Here is a 19,051-nt window from a genome sequence, read left to right on the forward strand (position 1 = left end):
AGTGAATTGCAGTTTAAGACAAACTAGACTACGCTATCTCGTGTTATAGAACGTCGGGAGACTTTTGAGCTAATATTTTGAAGTTAAGTTTAGTTGTTTATATTAGTATCTTTGATCAAAGTTGTTGAAAGCTGGATCATAAATTACGGAATAATCGTATCGCGTTATATCTGTGTCAAAGCTGTGTCATTACCTCGATAATAAAATATATGTGACGTGTATGAAATCGAAAACTAGATGGTTCATATATTCCGTTCGAAGACAAATGCCAAGTTTGTTAATTTTTTTATTTTTTAATATCGAAACTTTCGTATCTTCGTATTTCCAAATCTTCAAGTTTACCAATCGTCTAGAAGAACGTTCCAATCTTTCAAGTTTCGAAACTTGAAGACCCCGAAACTTCCCGAAAATTGATATCGATACAAGCAACGCGAAGAAGAAACTTCGCGAAACTTCAAATAGTCTCCCAACCGAAAGGTAGTTGTTTCCTCTTGAGATACTGTTTTAAACTTTCCAGCAGACAGGATACATTGTTTACGGCATCGATATAAGTACCGAGGATTTGGAGATTCGTGAAACTTTTTGTCTTACGTACATATACTTTGAAAAATCTCGATACGAAATGAAAATTTTCGATCTGCGTGTTAATTTTCTTGCTGTTCTTCGCTTCAATCCCTGGAAGTAATGTAAAAAAATATGACATACCAAGCGGAAGTTATAAGCCTCTGATTTTATTTTATTTTATATTATTTTATTAACCGATTGGAAAAAGAACACATTAGCGATGCAAAAGCAGCAAAGTTACCCAGGTGAGTGAATAATTGAACCAAAATTGAAATAAAACACTGTAAGTGCCAAAATTGAAAAATTTTGATTTTTTATTGGAAATTATTCTACGTACCAATGAAAATACTGTAGTATAAAATTTATGTGCAATTTCCATTTCTAAATATTTATTAATAATGCTAGAGAATGGTTTCATGATGTCGTTTCTAGTTAACTGATATTTAACTTTCGTTTATACCATCTATCTAAATGATTGAAACATTGAATCGTTTTTACAACTAACAGGTAGCACGAACGTAATTTTCTTCTGCAGATACACTTTCCTTTTTCATGAATTTGTGAAATTATCATGCACAAGTTTTCTTTTCCTTCTGAAAAACTCGTTTCTTAGCACTTACAGTGTTTTTTTACAAGCACTCTTCAATTAGTAATTGTAATTACTGAAACTAGTTAATACTTAATTACTAAGTAATACCTAAGTACTTAAATAGAATTTAATTAGCGAATATGAATTAAAAACTAATGAAATAAAAACAAATCCAATGGGACAAACAAGATCTAAAGCGACATAGAAGGTCGTTGATGTTAAAGTAGATAAGAGAGATAATAGCGGAAAAAGATCAGTAGATGCATGTAATTTGCTGTTACATCCACGACGCTTCATTTTTTCTGACTGATTTTGTACAACTTATTAGATCGAAATAAAAAAACCAATTAATTAACGAAACCGGTCCGGGTAATCGGATCGATAAAATCCGAAGTAGTTAAGACACTTAAACTGTTATGTAATTGAAGCGGAAAACCGATGACACCGGTCGAATGATCAGAACCTTTGTGCAATTTAACCGGTTAAATGCTAATACATTGCTGGTCAGTAATGATCGTGATACTGGGTGAAAGTCATTGATTCTGCTTAGAATTTACGCGTTCGTTGATTCTCATGTTCCATAGAAAAAGGGAAATATCGCTGTATTACGAGAACAATAACACCGATGCGTAAAACGTAATTTTTTAAAGAATAAAAAAAGATCGGATTTACTTAATCATGCTTGTAACTATAAAAGAAAGAAGATGTTTGATTGCAAGATAATTTTAGTTCACAGAGAAAAAATAATAATGTCTACTTTTTTCTTTTTTTTTTTAGAAATGCTGAAAATGTGTTTTTTAATGGACGGAAATATGAATTTTATCATTGTACTGAAAGAAGAGATTACACTTTAATAGGAATTATTCCTGTACAGTTGTTAAAAAAATTTACAAAACACATATACATAATTTCGTAATGTTCAACATGCTGAAATTCGAAGCGTGATTTCCATCGTTTTAATTTTATCTGTTAATCAGAATAGTTGTAAAAACGGAGAATAATAAGCTACATGTAGCTAAATTTGAACGAATTTTTTGTTATACTTATAAATTTAATAAATGCATGACCCATTCTATATATATTTATATATATATATAATATACACACACACACACACTCGGAGGATCAATATTCCATCTTGTGCTTAATGGCATAAGGGTACATTTAGCAGCATATTCATCCAAGTTTCAATTTGTTCTACCCTTTTAAAGTGAAAGAAGATGAAGACCTTCTATCTAAAATCCATTTGAACCTCCTTACACTTTCGTTATTAATTTAAATTCACGTCGATTTTAAAAAGTTGAACGTCAATATTATTATAAGAAGTGTGTGCAAAATATTCACGCGCATTCACTTTAAGATAATATATTTTCTAACGTCAATTAAATGTATTTACACGTTCTTAAATTCTATTATTTAAAGATACAAATGGTCATGTCGTATTAAAAGTAAAATTTTACTTGTTGTTCGTTACTGCTTCTATTTTTTGTAAAATTCAGTGATAGAGATTAATTTCGTTTATGTAGGAATGATTTCTGTTACAAAGTTCAGTCTTGTCGTTATCGTTCATTACAAACTTACGTAGCTTGCTTAACCTTGATACGAAATTTCGCACGATATAATTTGTTTTCCTACGATCATCTTCGATAATAAACTGAATATTATATTATCTAAATCGCGTATAATATTAATATATATTTGTAAATATATAGTGTCTCGATTAGATTACCTAAATATTATTTACGATTGAATGAGAAGCTTATCAGGACAAAGTTAAATTATTTCAGGGCACAATTTTTTTCCCAAGGTCGAAAAATATAGGGTATCATTTAAAAATACACCGATAACCTTGAAATCTTCTAGAAAAGATGAACTTGAGAAAAAATTCTTCCCACCGTTACACGTGCTTCTTGAAATAGTTTAGCTTCGCCCTGAGAAGTTTTTTCATACAATCGTAAATAAGACAGATATCTAGTTAATCTCGCGTAACTGAGATACCGTGTATACGGCCAAAAAAATATTATCCGCAAAACAATTAAGTATTACCTATGTATATATATAAAGGTACTATATAATAATTACATCAATTTAATTATTAGTCATATCCTTAATTTGCTATTAATTCTGTTCTCTAATAAACGGAATAAACGCAAAGGTACATGTGGCAAGCATTCTGCGAAACTTTCGTATTCCATACGTTCAAAAGTTTCTATAGCAGAACGTTTGAAATTTACTGAAAGCTCTCTTTGAATCACTGCCCCACGTATGTATTATTACACGTTTATTGAAGCTTGCTATTGCTCCGAGATATTTCACGAAACGACACGAGAGAGTTCGATTAACAGAGCCACGTTCCAGATCCTTAATGATTTATTTTATTATATTCTCGAGAAATGGACACGGTTGTTCCATTACAGTGACATTGTGCTCGGGAACACGTTTCAACCCTTTCTAGCGGCAATCGTCTATTTCACTGTCGACCTAATGCGATATTTGATGGTTTGTTGCAGTGCGTGTTACAGAAGGCTAGCAACTGGCGATTTAACGCGTTCACGCTGGAAACGGTGACGGGAGGTAAGCAATTAAGAAAGAAGAAAAAAAAGAAAAGAAGTTTGCTTGTTTCGTGACTCGTTGAACACCGACAACGCGAACACGTCGAATTTGAAAGCGATAGACGAAAGCTCGAGGTTAGGCAGCTATTTTCCAAAAGATTAAATTAATAATCGAATGGAGTAAATTGGTTGAAGATATTTACGTTCGAACGAAAAGTTTTATTGCATCAATTGAATCATTAATACGTTCCGTGCTTTGTAGTAATTGCATGCTTTTAATTGAATTTTTTAAACCAAGTCAATCTGTTTGCTTGAAATATCTAATTACAAATAAATAACAATCCTCTCCGTTGAATTTTTTATATTTTGATAACGTTTAATCGTTTTTCTGCTATTTTCAACAAATAACTGATCGAGAAGCATATTTTTCCCGGTTATGAAAATTGCACGACTAGTGTTTATTAATTATTAGAATAATTTATAACAAAGTTTGCCAAATTCTCGATCGCAAAGTTGAGGCAGCCTGATGTTCGTCTGCAATGCGAATAAAAGCTGATACAAGTCAATTTCAGCTGATCAAGGTTTAATATGCATTACTTGGTAAAAGGATTGAGAATATTCCTATTGCCAATAGATTATGATGATGCAGTGAATATTTATATCTATCTTTTTTATATTTATATTTGCTATGTTGAATATTTTTTTATATTCTATTTCATTAAATGTTTAATACTATATGTCACTTTGATAATACCAAAGTAAAATGCACATTACAGTTTCTAGTAAAAATAAGATTTGATAGTTGTTCAGAGAAAGATATTCTCAATTTTTTTATTTATCCTATAATTTAAATACCTACCGAAGCTGTTTGTTCCATCGGGTTGTTGCGGGATTCTCGCGGATTTTTGTGTATAATGTTTTATTAATACCCACGCCCCGCCACGAGAGAATGTTTACGTTATCCACGTACTGAAAGCTTCAGCGTTGTATTATGTATTTTATAAAGCAAACTGGCTGGTACGGCGTTTTACTTCTGCCCTGTTAATATTGCAAAATGTCTTTCACAAACAAAGTATTTCTTCCGAGAAGTCGTTTCTGTCTGTTGCATGAATTCAAACGAGAAGATGCCTTACAGCAACAATACGATACCAAATCTAAACGAATGATATCCGTGAGAAAATAATTTCACTACAGGTTGGCGCCATACAGTAGAATACAAACTTCGTCATTCAGGAAATGTAAATAATTCAATTCCTTTTTAAAAGCTATTACAAAAATTATACAAATTTAAATAAAATTTTAACGTTGTATCGTATTGTACTCTATTCGTTCATTATACCGAAGCTTATGCCTATTACAATGCTTTCGTGTACGTGCCTGCTTGATACATTTTGTTTCTACCTCGATTTATTCCTTCAAGCTAAATCTTGGTAAATAAAATTTTAACAAGGTACTCAAGTACAATCGTCCTGTAAAAAGATTTCACAATTTTTGGAAAAATATTATATACATCTAGCACGAACCTAGCACGAAATAAAAACGATAATTTTATTATTCGAAAAAAATTAACAATTTACGGATCGTTTGATATACGAAGAAAATTGGATAAAATTGTATTTGCTAATGAAATATCGACGGTATAATGTAAAAAGAAAACAGCAGATGCATTGATCTATTTTTCGTTTGTACAATAACATAGAGAAAAAGGCAATTTTATAAATTTATAGGCCACAATAGAGCGATAAATTTAGGAGTTTTCTGTAATACAAAGAAAGCACCATAAAACCTTCACGTAGCGAAAAAGCTGCAATAAACAGCAGATACATAATTCACCATCGATGCACGCTTTCTAAAAATTGGATTTTGCAGCGGAACATGCACCAGCATCTCGATATTCACCGTCATGTGTGAAAAAGAATCTTTGAAAATATAAAAAAAAAACCAGAAAAGAAATTCCTAGAAAGAAGCGTCGCTTTTAACGTAACACCGACCCGATTTATCATTCAACGTCAAAACCGCGTGTGAGCATGCAAAGAGCAGCGGAACGCGTGGTATCGAAAAAAAGGGTGGTTCCCGCTTGAAATAAGAGTATTTCGCTTTTCCAACCTGCAGGATCCGCGAGAATCCTCGCGATCCATCGCGATCCAATATTCACGCGCAGCTTGATTTATTTGGCACGAGCCGGAGCAAACTGAGAAACCGTGATATTTATGAGAAAGCGAGAACATTTTCGATTGGTCCTGTTTAAGTCCGGTGCAGTTATTAATTTACACGCTCGGTGGTCATCGATAGCCGACGTTATGAAATTTTTTAGAACGACTAACTGATTAAGGACCAACCCGATAATTTATCACAACGTGATGAATACAGTGGAGTAACAGGGAGACAAAATTGTTGGAACAATGGAATTTTCGAAGAACAGAACAATCACGTTTCTGACGTAAAATTTCATCTGTTCAAAGACTGATTAACGTCGATTGGCAATTTCTTTAAATATGGATCTGGTATCTTTTTGCCTGCTAAATAACGCAATTCTTTCAACGTAAGTAACCGCATAGAGTTAGGTTCTTTTTCTACTTTGAACCATCGAAGCCTTTTTCCGTGACGTGAGAAAGCACCATTCCAATTAACACTCTTTCGTTCGTTTTTTCCATTTGTTTAAAATCGTCGTTATTAATTGTTTTTATCGCTTTATGTTTATCTAAAATCATTTCATTACGTCGGTATATTTCGACGGTTTTTCCGCTGTTGCATTTACCGAGGAATCCACGTGCTTTGAATAATGATCGATATCATCTTTTTGCTTTTTAATGTGAATTTTAATGCGATCTGCGATCGTGGCTTTCCCGGCACCGTGTATTTCTGCTAATTCTGTTACAGTTACGTCGCTTTCGAGTTTTTCAATTATGTGGTATTTTGTTTTCATAGTTAAAGCGCTATTAGTTCTACACTGAATTCTTCAAATCAAAATTCATCCGAATTTTTCACTATCGAATTCATTCTCGAATAGAGAAAAGAATACATTGTGTATGGTCACTATGTGTATATGAATACTATTGTATACGAATGAAATACGTATGTACATATTTGAAACGGAAAGAGGCATCCGTTACTAGGAAATATCGTGTTCGGATGATAGAGCGTTCGGATATTCGGATAATAGGTGTTCGGATAAGGGGGCTTCTACTGCACTTCGATTTCCGACAATTTTCAATTTCATAAAATTGTAGAATCTAGATGGAAGAAATAGTGATGTAAAAGAAATATTAAACGAATCCTTGGAATTTCCTTTCCATAGCCACAGTGTCAGGAAACAGAACTGGAGAATGTAAATTGATTGGAAAAATTGAAAACGAAGTGTTGTATTAAACCAACGTTGATTCTCAGTAGATTAAAACAAGACAAATTTCATAGACTAACAAATTTTCAACAATGTAAACGATTTGGATAATATCGAGATAATAATTAGAAGAAAATGCACGAAATACAATATAATATTTTGCAAAATGTAAATGTCATGGTGTCGCGTATAATCTATCGTGGCTTCCAGGGTAAAATATATAAAATTCGCGTGACAGTCGACGTGTTAACCGGCTTTGCTGTTAATTATTACCAACTTGAATGCATATGAAATATGTTTTTCTTTTTTTTTCTAATGAAACTTTAATCGTATACAGTGTCTTCGTGATATTAATTAAATTTATGAAAATTTTATACAAATAATACTAAAGAGTAAAAGCTATTAGAAATGTGAATCGCATCCGTGTAAACGTTGTTAATTCTCTTTTTTATTCCCTCCTCTCCCCTCGTTTTATCTATCTTCCTTTCATCATTTGGAATTTTTCAGCTTTAAAGTAGTTTCAGTTTACTGTTATTTAATGTCCATAAGGTTTTAACTCGACGACACGGTAGCTCGACTTACAGCTTAGATACCATTCCCGTCGTATCACGTTGCGTTTGATTTTCAGGACGTTCGCTTCCGGTACTATGCGTCCACCTTTTCCACTGGTACGGACTTCTGGAGTACTTCAACCTGGACGTGGTAACCGTGTGGAAATTGTTCGGTAAGTAAATAGCGAAAACGATCACTTCGTCAAAACCCGCGTTAACCACGTAAACGCACATAAATATACGCCGCGCTAAAAACGTAGTCAGACACTTTTTGAATTTTCGTAAGACGCGATTTAATTTAGAAATTATAAACTCGCTCGTAATATCACCAAGTTTCGTACTCGTATAATACACACGACACATTCGTAAACCAAACTCGATGGTAACTGTTCGAATACCTTCGCAAGCCACTGTATCGCTCCCGTTTCTCCGATACTGCGTTTCCGTGAAGGGCAAAAGCCGCGTATACCTCCGTATTAATGATCGTTGCTCTCTTTCTGCACGAAATTTTTACGTCATCGTCGGGCCTGGAATACAGGTCGGAAGCTATTCGTCACCATTAAATATTCAAAAGGGGAGAGTCCCGTGAAGAGAAACAGCCCTCTTTACGCGCCGTACGTATTCGTATTTATAGACTGTACACGACGCTTATTATTTATTTATTCTGTATAAAATTTCCATACAAACAGGATTTATGTAGCGACATGTATAAAAGAGAGGTTGGATGGGGTTACGTGAATATTTAAGTCCGCAATCGGTCGACTAAAACAAACTTGGCTACGCGAGGATAATTGTTGCAGTTTCTCTCGATAGAGAGGATGATGGATAATAATTATTGAAAAAAGTATCGAGATGATCGACCGTATTATTTGTTCGAAGGTATTTTAGAGGATTTACAAGACAAAGCCCGAGGAGATTTACCTAAAATATTGGATGAAATAATTTGTGGTTTTCTGTTGCGCAATCGTTCATTGTTGGGGAGTTATATCGTTACAATTAATTAAGCGTAAAAACTCGCGTGGAAATTGTTGTGGAATATTAAGAATGATAATTTTGTTACATCCTCATGTTCTTCGATGCTTGCAGAGTCTGCGATCTAACTTCGCCGTAGCCTCGAGACATTTTTAATTATGTTACTTTTTCGATCCCTTGTTTTATTTATTAATTTATTTATTATCAAAAATTTATTTACCAAGTAATCTTCGATTCGGTACTTTGCATTTCTTGGCATAAATTAACTACGAACTAATATCTCGTTATCATCTTCGATTCAGTCGCTTCTTCATCTTTCTTCTCATCTCCTTTTTCCTCTTTCATCTTCGATTCGTTTGCACGTTCCGTACTCTTTATCTCTCTTATCGTTCTATTAAAAACTCATTTTGTATGAAAATTAAAACATTTATATACATATAATGAAACAGTAGAAGGATTGTGTCTACACATTGAATAAAAGAAAATGAAACCCCCAATCATCCAGGAACAGATCATAAATCACGGAATGGAGAAAAGGTAATTTTTGGAATTTTGTCTGCCTTTGCTTGTCTCGTATCACGTAAAAACTACTGAACCGATTTTCATGGGGTTTTCTCTGTTCTATAACTTAGTATCCGAGAAAGACAATAGATTATGTTTCACCTCGATCCATTTCTTAGAAGATGAGAGATAGCCTGACATCCAAATTGTATGCGCTCCCATATTTGGTAAAACTCAAGCAACGATGATTACTGTTCACGTGGTGTTTGTTCTGAGATCGAATCCTTTTATAATGTAATACTCTTTACTACGAAGAATCACCTAACTGTTAGTATAAAAAACACGTAAAATTCAGCTGCTTAAAAATCGTTCCGTATATCCACGCGAACAAGCACGCGGGCAAGAGCTAGTTGTTAAATAAGAGATCGCGATAGAAGTTTAAATTACAGAAAAATAGAAATTTTATCGAACCCTTTCGCTCGTATCTTTTATTACATCGTTACATCATTTAAACAACGAAATTGATAAAGTTGTACGTTTCCAATACACATAATACGTTAGATGCGAAGAAACTCGCGTGAGCAACTCTTATTCTTTGTAATTCGTTTAAACAGTGATTCCTATCGTTTAAGCTAATTTTTATTTAAAACAGCCACGCAAGATCTAAAAAACATACGGCAAACAATTTAATCATACTCCGTCTTCTCCCATTCAGCCTTCATCGAGGAGGGTTATCACAGCACAAATCCTTACCACAACAGTATACACGCGACCGATGTGACGCAGGCGATGCACTGCTTCCTCCAAGAGGAAAAAGTAAGTATATACGACAAGATTTTATTGCTTGTAAAAGATGAAGCATAATGAGATATGCAACGTTGTAAATTTACAGATCAGGGCGCACTTAACCAACTTGGAGATTATGGCGTCGCTGATTGCCGCGGTGACGCACGATCTGGATCATCCAGGCGTCAATCAACCGTTCCTAGTTGCCACGAGCAATCACTTGGCTGCTCTCTATCAAGTAAGTCGACGCAATTTTCGGCATGTTTAATACACAGCTGCGTAGAACTGGTGAGAAACGTTCGTTGACGGTTTCCCAGAACACGTCAGTTCTTGAGAACCATCATTGGAGATCAGCGATAGGATGTCTTCTGGAGAGCGGAGTTTCCGATCAACTGCCAGCCAACGTGAGGCCAGAACTGCAGCGGCACATCAGTTCGTTGATTTTAGCGACAGACATCACCAGACAACAAGAGTTTCTCATTCGATTCAAAGTAAGCTGTGAAAAATCTTGTTAACATTCGTCATTTTATAGGCAATATTCACACGCTAGCTATTTATCGATACAAAAAATACTTTGAAAAAAGAGATTTTACAAAGAAGATGTATTTGGCTTATTTTTAACGAATATCTCTTTGCGTCTGAGAAAATATGAGAAATTGATGGAAGCAGTCTTTTCGATCCAACAAACTTTCTTCAGACAATACAGCAGTTTTCATTAAAGAACGGTTCGCGCATCGTAACATATGAACAATATACTTGTTTATTCGATCAATCGCGGGGAGACGTAATCGCAAGGAGAGACGTCAACGGGGGTCGTAAATCCCCGTTACGATTATAACAATCGACACCACGAATTGATCGATCCCCCGATTTCCGTTGAGATAATAGGGGTGATTGAGGTTGTATAACCCTGTGATTCACAGAGTTATAAATTATATGCTTCCAACACTTAGATTACACTGACGTAGAGAAATAAATAATTAACAACTTGTCGCACGAAGCTAAGATAGATATGTGCGTTAGAGCAGGGCTCTTATAAGTGGATTCAATGTATTAGTGGACGTAGCACTATGAGATATTTAGGAGAGGAAATGTATGCTCGACAATACCGAAACCGACTCTCGCGTTATGCTTAGATTGCCCCGCTGGGCATTAGCGTATACTTAGTAGTTGACTTTTCCAACGATGTAGAAGAAGTGAAGTTGAGTGACGATGCTGTGTCGGAGGAAAGCTAAGGATGGGTGTGTCTAGCGCACGGGACCATCGGATTTGTTGGTGTCGATGTTAGTTAAGAGAGTGAGGGAAATAGGTTTCGCTGTTAATTGGTTAACCGAAGGGTCTTAACCGCCCTCGAGAGAAAGTGGTTAGTGGGGGGAAAGTTGCAGCGCACGTGAGAAAACTAACTTTCCCTTGTCCCGCCGTGGTAGACAATAGTCTTTAGAAATTCTTCGGACACAGATGTTTGTTTGTTTTGAAGGACCTTAGCAGGCAAGTGACTCGGGTTTATGACGGGTGCTTAAGGATATTGAGGGTACGCCGTACGGAAAAGGGGACATCTGGTGTCCGTCTGGCCCGCGGTGTGTGACCTGGGCCAGGCAGAGAGGCCCGGCGTAACAATACTAAAACTCGAGTAACCAAACGATAATATCAAATTCATTAAAGATATTGAATTTTTATGCAATCTCTATTTTATCTATAAATATAAATACGTACTAGGAAAGAAAATTGCGTGAAAGCAAAGGAAGAGAGAGAGAGAGAGGACTCTATTTCTTCTATCGTTTTCATATCAATTTAATATCTTCTTTTTATCATATTTCATCGTTCTTCTGCCGTATGTTTGCAGCATTACTTGGACGATAACCTGCTGGAAATGAGACGCGCAGATGATCGGCATTTCATTCTGCAAATAGCCCTGAAATGTGCCGACATATCGAACCCGTGCAGACCTTGGGACATCTCGCAGAAGTGGTCGCACAAAGTATGCGAAGAATTCTTTCGTCAAGGTGATTACGAACGTCGTCTAAACCTTCCGGTGACGCCATTATGTGATCGGCATACCACTAGCATACCAAAGATACAGGCTGGATTCTTTAAATTCGTGGTGACGCCTCTATACGAGGAATGGCATCGTTTCCTGGGCGATGGTCTCAGTGTATCGTTAATGGAACACCTGCGTACAAATCAGAAGAAATGGGAAGCTTTAATTCTGCAAGAAACAGCGAAGGATACGGAAACGGAAATCTCAGAACTCGAGGAGGTGGAAGACGCCGTCAGCTCTGTGGGAGATCCAGCTGCGGAAGAGGATACAGCAAGTATCGATTTGCTGATACCAGCTGCGTACGTTCAATCCTCTAAGATGCAGAGTCTGCCAGCGCGAATTGGTCTGGAACGCGTTGGAAGACGCCATTCCGTACCATTAAGTATCACGCAACCTATGACTCTTCTTCCACGAAGTAACGTTAGGCGTGAGAGTCTACCGACCGAACAGAGCAAATCGAGGAATCTTTTATGGAAATTAGATGACCAAAGTCTTTTAGATCCAAGCTCGATGTCTTTATTATCGTCCAAGACTAGTATACCCGAACTTTCCCCGAGTGCCAGTAATACAGGGGAAAGACCGGTCAGTGCTGAAAGTCTTCTGCCAGAAACCAGCATAGCCAGTATCACGAATAGCACTGAAGCCTCGAGATTAAGCACGGTATTACAATCGGATGTGGAAAAGCCAAGTACGCAGACGAAACAACTGACGAGACAACAAACCTTCCCTCCACTACAACCGTATGTCAGAACAAGGTACTTGTCCACGACCGCGGAGATGTCGCAATGTTACTCACAGATCTTATTAGAGGCAGACAGTTCGGCTTCTTCCTCGTGCTCGGTGAAAGAGAAATCGTGCTCGGATGGCCGCTGCGGTACTCCCCCGTCAAAAGAAATGGATACCAGTAACGTTGTAATGTCGAAAGAAGTAAATATGTTAAATAAGAGACGAGGTTCTGCGATTCCGGAAACATTTAGACAGAAAACAGAACCCGTACCAACTATCGAATATCCACGTCGTCATTCGGTTCAAACGATCCGTATAGAAGATATCAGCTTAAAAAATCGATACAAACGACCAACTTCTGCTCAAGGAACAGATTCCACGCATGTCTTCTACGCGTCTTTAGCCGGTTCACGTACCGACAAGGATGGTCACAGCATCGAGGAAGAATCTAAGCCAGGTACTATCTTCGTCTCGAAGACGATATTAGAAAGTGAAAAGTCGATAAGCGAGGAGCAACGGACTACAATATTAAATAAATCTGAACAGTATGGTTCGATAACCGTTACTACGAAACCAAAGTGCACCAACTCCGAATTACGAAGATACTCAACTCCTGTGCCAGAAACTAAGACAATAACGACTGATACCAGTGGTAGACGATTTACCGCGATACCAGTATCCTCCGAACTTAGCACACATAAAGTGTTCTTTATTGGTAGCCCTCCAGATTCGCCGCCCCTTGTTCAGAACGTGTCTTCGTCGAGCGACAGTGGTAGCGACTCGCGAAGAGCAGATACGAATAACGAGATTGTTTCTATCGGTAACAAACGGGATCCGGATCCTATGAAAGAACGAAATTCAAAGGTAGCCAAACTAAGTATGGATATACAGATGAAGGAGAACGTTGATCCGCGAGCGATAGAAGACACAAAAGGAATTAGTTTGTCTAGAAAGGGAAGTCAGGTAAAGTTCCGCAATATATTCAATGCCTAATATACAGCTTCTAGATTTTTTGAACAATTAATTTGTTTAAAAATAATAATTTATAAATTTGAGTAGTTAATATAATAATGAATTATAAAGAAATAATTGTGTAACTTAGAAATGGCAGCACAGAAATTATAATTATATTTACTGCAATATTTTAATTTCTATTTCATCTAAGTACCAGTTCAAATTAAAGTATGTTGTCGATCATTATTTAGTCATGGACCAGACGACGTGGCTCTGCTCCAGTTGGCCTCATGTCTAGATTGGATGACATTACGGTACCAGCTATACCAACCAGGGTTGATCATAGTTCCAGGCGTGGATCTGTACCAAATGACATTACTAGACAACAGGGTAAGAGAACAACAAATAATAGTTGTTCTAAATCTCCATAAAATCAATAAAGCGTGGCTAATATTATAATAATATTTGCTGTATTTTCAGGCGGTGGCTTTAATAGATTAGCCTTAGGACCTCGAGAGGGTAATGTTGCAGCACCTCGAAGAGCAAGTCTCCCGCAAGAAACTGCTCTTGGAAATCTTCTTGGCAATATCTTGTCTTTAACAAGTATGTATATACGCTATATAATTAAAATTGTAATTAACAAGTTTTTGCTTGAAGTTTGTTACTACTAGCTGCATGTTTCTAGATGAACGAGAAAATCTCCCAATAAATAATAACAATAATAATAACAATACCGGAAATAGCAACAATAACGGAATAACAAGAATAATCGATAGTACCGGCCCTGGCATGCCGTCACCGCGGCGAGGTTCAGTGCCAGCAGACATATCCGAATTACGCCGTGATATGTTCAATAGGAGTAGCATAAATGGTAAGCCTCGTAATCGGAAAAAGGTATTGAGGAGAAGGAGTTCCGGAGGACCAGAAATGTTCTCTGGAGGATCCACAGATGGAAACGATAATGGCACATGGCTTAAATGGAAGAGGGAACTAGGAAAAAAGGACTCGATTCCTGAACCGATTGTCAAACGAAGAGGTTCCTTGCCCATAGAGATGGTGGCCATTACTCATGCTGGTCGGTACAATCATAGATAAAGGAGGATGTCGTTAAACACAAGCCGGTACCATTGCGTTCTCCACTAATATTTTTACGATGGAATTGAAAATTCGCTAGTTCTCACTCACTCACTTAAATATTTTCAATTCGTTAGCAGCATTTTAGTAGAAAATCTAGCATTGATCACATAACACTACGTACGTTCGATATAATCATTTTACATAGAAATAGGTCATTCGAATTATTATTGGCCCTAATGAAATCACTGTGTATATGCATGCCAGGATCAGGATCAGGAGCACGAAGATCTAGCTTATGGAGGCTTTAGCATGCAGTAGAAACAAGTGGACCGTCCGTGTTATCAGCGGTTAACATCAGATCATCGAATACTACCGTACTGACAGTCTTTCCTTACAACGTTAGCAGCAACAGCGATGATTGACTTCCACGTTTCTGGATTGCCAAAACTGGAACTCTTCTAACCAACTGTAATTGGGGGCAAGTGAATTTTGTAAAATTAATCAAGATTTCTATAATAATATTTGCAATAAGAAAACGAAGGAAAATGTTTGCGGCGATTTATTAAACGATCGTTAATAATAATTTTATTGCCGTTATCCCAAATACTACGCGTATTATATGCCTATAGTAAAGAAAGTGAAACAAGCTACTTTAAAGGAAAATGGTATATGTATATCTTTGAACATCAGTATAGTATACAAATTCAAGATTGGCAGATTGTAACATGAAATTTTGCGACAGGGTTAAATAATAGCGAACGAAGAATGAAGAAATATGAATTCTAAATTCTTCCCCGCAATTAGTGCACCCGCGTGGAAGAAGTAAAAGTAATATACGCATATTAGTTATGTGAGCTCTATATTCATTTGTGCCATACACAAATGTTGTTGAAAACGAGACACAGTCAAACACAGGGTTCAAAATATGACGATTTTAATAATTAAAATGCCTAGGTTCGGAGAAGGAGAAAAGACTGGTAGAGAAACTCACCGTTATAAAATTAGACACTTCTAAAGTGGCACATAAACTGATTGAAACCTAATGACATTTGCTCATAGTTAAGGAAATTAAAATTTTTCGAAATAATTGGGATAGAATGACGTTTTATCTTCATTCGGTTGATCATACGTAGCGTGCGTCATTCCCATCAAATATTAAATACGTTTCTGTACCCACCTCGAGCATATGAGTTTTTATTTTTTATCGACCATGTTAATGCAAAACAAGTTGAATTTATTATTAAGTCGAAAATAAGAGAAAGTAACGGCTATGAAAAAAATAGCTCTGATAGGAAAAAATATACTCAATATCAGATGTAGTTTTATTTGAACTCTAATGAAAATCAAGATAGACATTCCATTAAAACAAATAGCGTACACTGCATAGTAACATGAATGAGAATTAATCATGATAAAGTTGTAATTATCGCTATTTATCATTATTCATTATACTATCATAATCATAATCATAACTATTGTCATCATCGTTGTTGTTATAGTTATAAATGAAATCTTAAATGACCGTTCAAGTAGATAGACATTGTAAACTTAGGAAGTAACAATATGTGCGTTTAATCTCAAAGTTAATTAGTTAGAGAATTGCGTGAAATTATAACCATGATCGTTTATTATCAATGAAAACTAAAGATGGTTACACGATGAGTGGGTTTACGGTACGTGAACCGAAATCAATCAAAAGCCACAAAAATTCGTTTATATTATCTATTAAAATATTAATTTAGTAAAGAGCGTTCAATTAGTAAACTTTAGTTACTTAAAGTACAATTATTAAACTGCCTGTGCACAAATATGTACAACACGGATTCAAGCGTTAGTTTATTTTATTATAAAATTTCTGTTATTATAAGGTTATTACAATTGTATGAAAGAGAAATCTTTAATAGCGTCTTGAATTACGTTTTCTAGGAAGTAAGGAAAGTTATAATTTATATCACGTACTGTTATAAACCTATCGTCCCTCTGACTGTCAGAAAGTAAAGAAATATTATTAAGCCATTACAGTTCAGTAATAATATATACTGAGTCTAAGTTTATAACTAATTAAAGTAATAATTGATATCTGTATTGATGTAATATAGATAGGTAATCCACTTTCCAAGCAAAATATTGCAAAGCTTAACAAACTCTCCCTGGTAAAGATTCCAGATCTTCTCGATGCAAGAACTATCAGAGCTTTATGTGTACTTCACTCAAAATGACCAGAAAACAAAGGTGAAGAGAATCGCCTTGAATAGATTTCAAATCTTTGAACACAAAATATGAAAACGATTCTTAAGTTTTCCTACTTATAATGCAGGGTCACTGCATAAATGACTTGTTGTATAAGTGTATTGACAACTAAGTTAGCATAAAACTACTAGTCTTTCTAACTCTTAATATAATTTGTATATAAATATAAAACTATATATATACATCTCATTTGACAAAGAAATGCACAGACAACGCCAAGGAACACATTGATAAACGCTATTGAAAAGTTTCAGTGAAAAATTTATTTATTTATACTTCTCTAAATACTTATCTTTACAGACAGACCAATAAAAATGGGACTAAATGGAATCTCTTTGTGAAAACGATAATTGACTTAGCTTCTGAACTAAATTTGAATTCAATAATATACATGACCATTCTGTCCAACTACTTTTTGAAGAATTTACGGCACCTAGATATACATACATGTTCCCTGTTACAATACAAAACATGCCTCATTCCAATAGAGAATTATTGATGTTCTTCAAAAATTCTCTTCTGCCATCCTATAGATATGTACCATGTATTTATATTACACTGTTTTCTAAGATTATATTATCGCGGATGTGCAAAATTAACGAAACAGTTTATTAATTATTATTTTATAGGAATGGATGTAATAGAATATTTGACATACAATGCATCAAGCAGTGTCTATGCTCATACAAATATCAATTTTTTATGCCAAAATCTTACGCTATTATATTATTATGAGTCTTTAATCTTTTATTATAATCTTTTTTCAAGCTTTTACTCGATCATTTTATTTGCAACGAAGGATCAGTAAAAAATAAAATAAAATTCTAAAAATTCAGGGATATAGTTTTTTGTTTAAATTACTGTATTGATAAAAATTTGGAATTATATTCACATTAAAGTTATATCCAATGTTATATTTATATGAAATATACTTTTTTGCAATTTCCTTACAATTTTTTAAAATATCGATTGTTTAAGATCCTAGATTACTATAATTATTACTGTTAAAGTTCACATAATATGTATGCACATTTTGATACCTAACAATGGCCAAATTATTTATAATTTTTTTGTATTATTATTTTTAATACATATATAATGATACTATAAATAATTTTGTTTATACTCCATTCATAATGAAAACATAAGAAAAATGACAACCAATTGTCTCTCTCTTTCTCTTGAGGTATATTAATATATTGAAACATCTGCGATACGGTGAATAATTAATTAATGTATGAGTGAAATTGAAAAGCTTGTTCCCAAATTTAATAAAATGATTAAGTAAATTAAATCAGAATATTTCCTTTCAAAATAAATCAAACAAGTGAATACCACAGAATGTCTCTTTTTTTAATTAATATTCTTCTTTTTACGTTGAAAATATTGAACATTGTAATTATACACCAGCAAAAAAAAATCGCGTGCAATTCGCAGTATTGGAAATGTCAATTAACAAGTAACAATTCGTATGTAATCGGTCTGACGATAAGAAAGTCGTTATGTATTTTCTATAATGTTACTGGTAGATAGCTACTGCGTTAGATACAATTAAACGATGTGTTCTTATCATTATTCATAATTAAATTATAATGTCGTTACAATAAACGCAAGATGCGAAATAGTATGAAATGGACATGTGCATGTGTGGCAGCGATAAGAATGTGTGTGTAGTTCAATTTATTGTCCTATTTATGGTGGACAGTGTGGAAAAAAAAGTTAATATATATGTATATGTATGTGGTGGCTCTACATGGCCTATTATATTATTAGATCGAAATTACTATAGTAGATAATTATAGTACCCAAATTTTCTATAATTTTCATTTGGTTGTATTGACTATTTATTTCATCAATGTACATGCAATTTTACTCATTGTACGGTACAACTCCCATTATAAGTTTCAAATTGAATGATACGTGATACAGTATGTAAACCCATCTTCTTTATTAAAAAAAACACACAAAAGTTATATGAGTATATTTTATTAGCTGAGATATATCATTCTTATCTCGACTAAAACAAAATCATCTCTATCATTCTTTTTGTTACAATTTTTTACTGTTAATCAAATATTAAACTGTCTTAATACTAGACCGCGGATTTTTATACATTTAAAGAAAACTTGAAGGTGAGAAAATGTATAGAAT

At 34.8% G+C, this 19,051-nt stretch overlaps 1 protein-coding gene across 8 annotated transcripts in view; it reads left to right on the top strand.

Moving 5' to 3' along the window:
• Positions 1 to 18,873, top strand: part of LOC117162164 (uncharacterized) — a 144,352-nt gene extending 125,479 nt beyond the window's left edge. For 5 of the 8 annotated variants that reach the window (XM_076625634.1, XM_033344034.2, XM_033344031.2 and 2 more), the window contains 10 exons: positions 3,664 to 3,727; positions 7,674 to 7,769; positions 9,785 to 9,885; positions 9,962 to 10,093; positions 10,173 to 10,346; positions 11,699 to 13,582; positions 13,825 to 13,963; positions 14,054 to 14,176; positions 14,259 to 14,648; positions 14,915 to 18,873. In XM_076625634.1, the coding sequence (XP_076481749.1) occupies positions 3,664 to 3,727; positions 7,674 to 7,769; positions 9,785 to 9,885; positions 9,962 to 10,093; positions 10,173 to 10,346; positions 11,699 to 13,582; positions 13,825 to 13,963; positions 14,054 to 14,176; positions 14,259 to 14,648; positions 14,915 to 14,958 (3,147 nt within the window). In that variant the 3' untranslated portion in view covers positions 14,959 to 18,873. Of the gene's footprint in view, positions 1 to 3,663; positions 3,728 to 7,673; positions 7,770 to 9,784; positions 9,886 to 9,961; positions 10,094 to 10,172; positions 10,347 to 11,698; positions 13,583 to 13,824; positions 13,964 to 14,053; positions 14,177 to 14,258; positions 14,695 to 14,914 lie in introns of all 8 variants that reach the window. The other 3 variants (XM_076625632.1, XM_076625639.1, XM_076625643.1) reach the window with 3 other exon arrangements.
• The last annotated feature ends 178 nt before the right edge of the window (positions 18,874 to 19,051 follow it).

This window comes from Bombus vancouverensis, chromosome 2, assembly GCF_051014615.1.
Source record: "Bombus vancouverensis nearcticus chromosome 2, iyBomVanc1_principal, whole genome shotgun sequence".
NCBI classification, from domain to species: Eukaryota; Metazoa; Arthropoda; class Insecta; order Hymenoptera; family Apidae; genus Bombus; species Bombus vancouverensis.